The sequence below is a fragment of the Hylobates moloch genome, unplaced genomic scaffold (genome assembly GCF_009828535.3).
Source record: "Hylobates moloch isolate HMO894 unplaced genomic scaffold, HMol_V3 SCAFFOLD_4, whole genome shotgun sequence".
NCBI lineage: Eukaryota > Metazoa > Chordata > Mammalia > Primates > Hylobatidae > Hylobates > Hylobates moloch.
Window position 1 is genome coordinate 368,329 of NW_026652279.1, and position 4,290 is coordinate 372,618.

Here is a 4,290-nt window from a genome sequence, read left to right on the forward strand (position 1 = left end):
GCCCTGCAACCCCAGCGGGGCCCTGACACCAGGCCCTGCCCAGCCCCATAATGACCAAGAGGCAGGTCCAGAAACACCTCCTGCATGGGGTCACCTGCATCTGACGCCCTCGGCAGGCAGTGACCAGCACAGTGTGGAAGAAGCCAGCGTGGTAGCCCCAGAGGGCTGCTGGCCCTGGGAAGTCTGTATCAATGGGGAAGCTGGTCACTTGGAGGCTGCTGGAGAGAAAGGTGAGTGTGGCATTCCCTGGAGAGAAGGGCGAGTGTGGCATCCCCTGGACAGAAGGGTGAGTGTCCCTGCAGCCCTGGCCAGCCAGCAGCATGCCCTGCCGGCTCTCCCCCAACCTCTGGGACAGGGAACCCTGACAGGGCACAAGTCCCCGTCCCAGAGGGGCCTGGCCTAGCCTCGACCCGAGCTCTGGGAGGGGAGGGGCACCGGGGCGCCGTGGGCCCCCAGCAGCAACCAGGATGACCACACAGGGGACTGAGCCGTCTGTGGCTGTGGCCAGACCTAGAGCTAGGCCCAAGGCAGGGCAAGCCCCTTGGAGCAGAGTGGGTGGCGGAGCCTGTGCATACCCAGCAAGGCTGAGCCAGTGACACTACCAGGCTCCAAGAGCAACCAGCCATGAGGCAGGCGCAGGGCGAGGGGAGGGTGAGGGCAGGGGCAGGTGGACCAGCTGCCAACCTCGTCCACTCCAGGAGGTGGGGATGGCCAGGCTCCCACGCCCTAGTGGCCACCACCTGACCACCAATGAGGCAGAGGCCTGAGGCCAGTCGGTGCTGGAGCCCTACTTCCAAGGTCCACAGACTGCTTCAGGCCAGAGAGCCGAAGAAAACTGGGCATGTGAAGGCCCAGGAGGCGGGGTCCCTACGTCTGCCATTCTTGGCAGGTGCATTTCATGGTGGCAAAGAGTCAAGAAAGGCGATGCCTCTCACCACCAAGAAGGCTCCCAGGTAGAGACCAGAGCCACCGGCACAGATCCCCAACCCCTAAACCACCTCCCTCTGGAGGAACAGGACGCCCTCCTAGTTGGTAGAAGCACAGTAAGCTCTCTGTCCTTATGATCTGCCTGCTTGTCCAGAACTCTGTGCCAGAAGCCGTGGATACTGGGGCAGGCGGGAGGAGAGAGCACCACAGCCCAGACCCCTGACCGGCCTCTCCCAACCTCCCCCTCCCAAAGGCTATGGAGAGCCCAGAGCTGGACAGGCCCGAGGTTCCGACATACCTCATGCCAGGTCACACGCGCGCTGTGTCCCACCGTCAGCCAAAAACCAAGGTCAAGACCATCCAATAATTTACTGTGATCCCATCTGCGCCCGACAAGGGCCCACAGAGGCCTGGGAGGGGAGCTAAGGGCTGGGGTTCCGGTGGCATTTGGGATGTTCAAGACAGTCTGTGCACAGCCTCCCTGGGAGGGTCTGCGGTCACCTCGGCCCACGGTCCCGAGGTGACTGGGCTCCAGCAGCCCTTCCTTCCTTCCTTGTTTCCGTCTTTCCTTCCTCCTCCTCTTTCCGTCTGCACCTCCTCCTTGCATCCGGCACCTCCACGTCCTGAGCTTGTGCTGGGCGGGGCACAAAGGAGGCTGCTGACCGCAGGCCCGGAGACCAGCAGGGGCGGGGAGCCCGGGGTCATCCGGTGGGCGTGGTGGCCACCCTGGGAGCCCCCCTCACCTGCGTCAGGAGAGCACACACTTGCAGCTCATGCAGCCAGGGCCACTCTCATCAGGAGGGTTCAGCTTCCGCAGCTTGTGCTGCCGGATCTCACGCACCAACGTGTAGAAGGCATCCTCCACTCCCTGGGAAAGGAGGGATGGGATCAGGAGGGACCGGCCTGTGGCCCCCTGCCTGGGTGAGGGGCTCCCTGCTGTGGGATCAAGCCTTGCCTGGCCCCAGGCTCCGGACTCCACCAGCCACTTCCCCAGGCCCACCACACACACGGGGAGCTGGGCTCTGGCCATCTCGAAGCGCCCAGGGCCACCCGCATCATGCTACAGCAGCCCCTCAAAGGTCAGGGTGGCCCAGGACCCTCCTGAACTCCAGGTCTGGCCAGGGTTTGACCACCCTGCACCCAGCTCTCGTCTGAGCTACGGCCAGTATCCCCGGCAGCCCCACTAAGACTCAGAACCAACAGGTGCCCGTGGGACACTCTGGGGACAAGAGGGGCCGGGCCCCAGGGTCACCGCTCCGGCCTGGCTCAGGGCAGCTCTCCCCAAGGACCTCCGCCTTCCCTGGAGCTGTGTCGGCCCAGGACTGCAGGGCGTGAGCCCAGACCCTGGCCCTTGCCTCCCTCACTGCCCTGCCGTCCCGGGAGACTTACAGCGCGAGGGGCCGCTGGGTCACATGGGTCCCGGGGGGGTCCCAGAGGGTCCCGGAGCTGGAGCCAGAGCCAGAGCGGCTGCCCTGTGTCAAGGGAGAGGGGTCAGTGAGTGCTGCTCCCTGGCTAGGGTGGGGCGGGGCGAGTCCCTGGCTAGCTGTGGGGTGGAGAGCTGCCTCACCTGCCGGGTCTTGGCCGAGGTCTCGATGTAGGGGATGCCGTAGCTTCGGGCGAGGTCCTGAGCCTGCCGAGACTCCACGGTGCGTGCAGCCAGATCACACTTGTTTCCCACCAGCACCATGGGCACATCGTCCGAGTCCTTCACCCGTTTGATCTGCTCCCTGAGAGGTGAAAAGTGAGAGCTGGCTACGGGGGCTGCGGGCACAGCTGCATCCAGGACACGCACAGAGAGGACAGGAGGCCCCTGTCTGGACACAGCCGGCCTGGCCCCACCTGTGCCATGTGGGCTCCCGGGCCAGCCTCACAGGGGTCACCTGTACTGGTGGATGTCCTCGAAAGACTTGGTGTTGTTGATGGCAAACACACACAGGAAGCCCTCCCCGGTGCGCATGTACTGGTCCCGCATGGCGCTGTACTCCTCCTGGCCGGCCGTGTCCAGGATGTCCAACAGGCATGTCTCCCCATCAATGACCACCTGCTTCCGGTAGGAGTCCTGCAGGAGGACAGGGCTCAGGGACCCCCTCAGGACCCTCCGTGGGGGGAGTTCACACAGCCAGCCTCTCCCTGGTACCTCTCATGCCCCTCTCATGCCCCTTCCTCTCCTTGGGTGCTGAGACGAGGGACTCCCCTCCTCCAGAGGAAGCAGGAGACAGGCCTACAGCACCACGCAGCGGGCCAGGGGCTGCAGCCAGCCCTATCCTGGCTGTGTCCTGGGCTCGCCTGCAGCAGCTGCTGGCACCTGCTGGCTCCTGCCAGGCTCACCTCTATAGTGGGGTCGTATTCGTCCACAAAGTGGTTCTGGATTAGCTGGATGGTCAGCGCACTCTTGCCCACACCGCCGGCGCCCACCACCACGAGCTTATATTCCGTCATCGCTCCTCAGGGGCCTGCGGCCCGGGGTCCTCCTACAGCGTCTCCTGCCCCACCTGCCAAGGAGGGCCCTGCTCAGCCAGGCCCAGGCCCCATAAGGGCAGCTGCTGGCAGGGCCATCTGAAGGGCAAACCCACAGCGGGCCCTGGGACCCAACGCCAGGCAGCAAGGACTGCAGCGTGCCTACCTGTGCAGCTGCAACCCAGCGTGGGGGAGGGCTGTCGCCTCGCTCCCACTTGCTCTTAATGACCCAGTGAGGGGAAAAGGGAGCCAGCCCTCAAAGGCAGGGCTGACAGCTGAGCGCTCTCAACCACGCACCCAAATTAGAAGCTGCTGGGTCGGCAGAAAGGCTAAAGGGAGGCGCCCGAGGGCTGAGGTTACCGTCCTCCAGAACAGGTCTGGCCACGGCGGAGCGCGCCACGGCGTGCCTGGGCAGGCTAGTGCCAGCCTGCAGGCCCTGCGGCGCTGGTGCCTCCGACAAGTATTTGCTGAGCGCCTACTGCATGCTAGGCGCCGCTGAGGGGAGGGCAGACCCGGGCAGCGCCCCGCGCCCCCGGCGGAGAACCGGGGGCATCCTTCAGCCACGGAAAGCTGAAGACAGAGGGGCTCCTGGGAAGCAGGGGCTGAGCGACAGGAAAGGGCCGAGAAGCGGCGCGGGAGACCCGGAGAGGGAAAAGGCCCTGGGGCTGAGGCTCCCGGCCTGATCCGCGACCTGTGATGCTGAATCGGGGGTGCCCGGGAGTGCCGTGGCCGCGGCCGCCTCCGCCCAGACGCGCCCGGGTGTGAGGGCGCCGGGACCGAGGCTCCCGGGTACGCCGGCGTGGGGACCGTGCCCAGCGCGAGGCCACGGGCGGGGCCCGGATTCCCGCAGGCCCCAGGGAGGAAGGGGCCCCAGCCCGCCCCCGCCCCCGCCCGCCGCAGCCCCCG

At 66.1% G+C, this 4,290-nt stretch overlaps 1 protein-coding gene across 4 annotated transcripts; it reads right to left on the reverse strand.

Annotated features, from left to right (window-relative positions):
- Positions 1-1,261: 1,261 nt before the first annotated feature.
- HRAS (HRas proto-oncogene, GTPase) lies at positions 1,262-3,828 on the reverse strand. Of its 4 annotated transcripts, none has more exons than XR_004247593.3 (6): positions 3,256-3,822; positions 2,808-2,986; positions 2,495-2,654; positions 2,317-2,399; positions 1,671-1,795; positions 1,440-1,561 (listed from the first exon to the last, which is right to left on the reverse strand). XR_004247593.3 is itself a non-coding variant. In XM_058437092.1 (6 exons), exons 1-5 carry the CDS (start codon positions 3,364-3,366, stop codon positions 1,732-1,734), a joined length of 597 nt encoding a protein of 198 aa, XP_058293075.1. In that variant the 5' UTR covers positions 3,367-3,828; the 3' UTR covers positions 1,473-1,561; positions 1,692-1,731. The 4 variants fall into 4 exon arrangements, 3 of the variants coding, with proteins under 3 accessions (XP_058293074.1, XP_032005161.1, XP_058293075.1); XM_058437092.1 differs by having other exon boundaries at positions 1,473-1,561; positions 1,692-1,795; positions 3,256-3,828; XM_058437091.1 differs by lacking the exon at positions 2,317-2,399 and having other exon boundaries at positions 1,262-1,561; positions 1,692-1,795; positions 3,256-3,824.
- Positions 3,829-4,290: the final 462 nt, after the last annotated feature.

What these genes read in the sequence shown, in the direction of transcription:
- HRAS (XM_058437091.1), bottom strand. Translation starts at nt 3,366, where the DNA reads ATGACGGAATATAAGCTCGTGGTGGTGGGCGCCGGCGGTGTGGGCAAG. An exon ending in AATACGACCCCACTATAGAG is followed by an intron (nt 2,987 to 3,255) that starts GTGAGCCTGGCA and finishes GTCCTCCTGCAG; the next exon opens with GACTCCTACCGGAAGCAGGT. An exon ending in GAGGACATCCACCAGTACAG is followed by an intron (nt 2,655 to 2,807) that starts GTGACCCCTGTG and finishes TTCACCTCTCAG; the next exon opens with GGAGCAGATCAAACGGGTGA.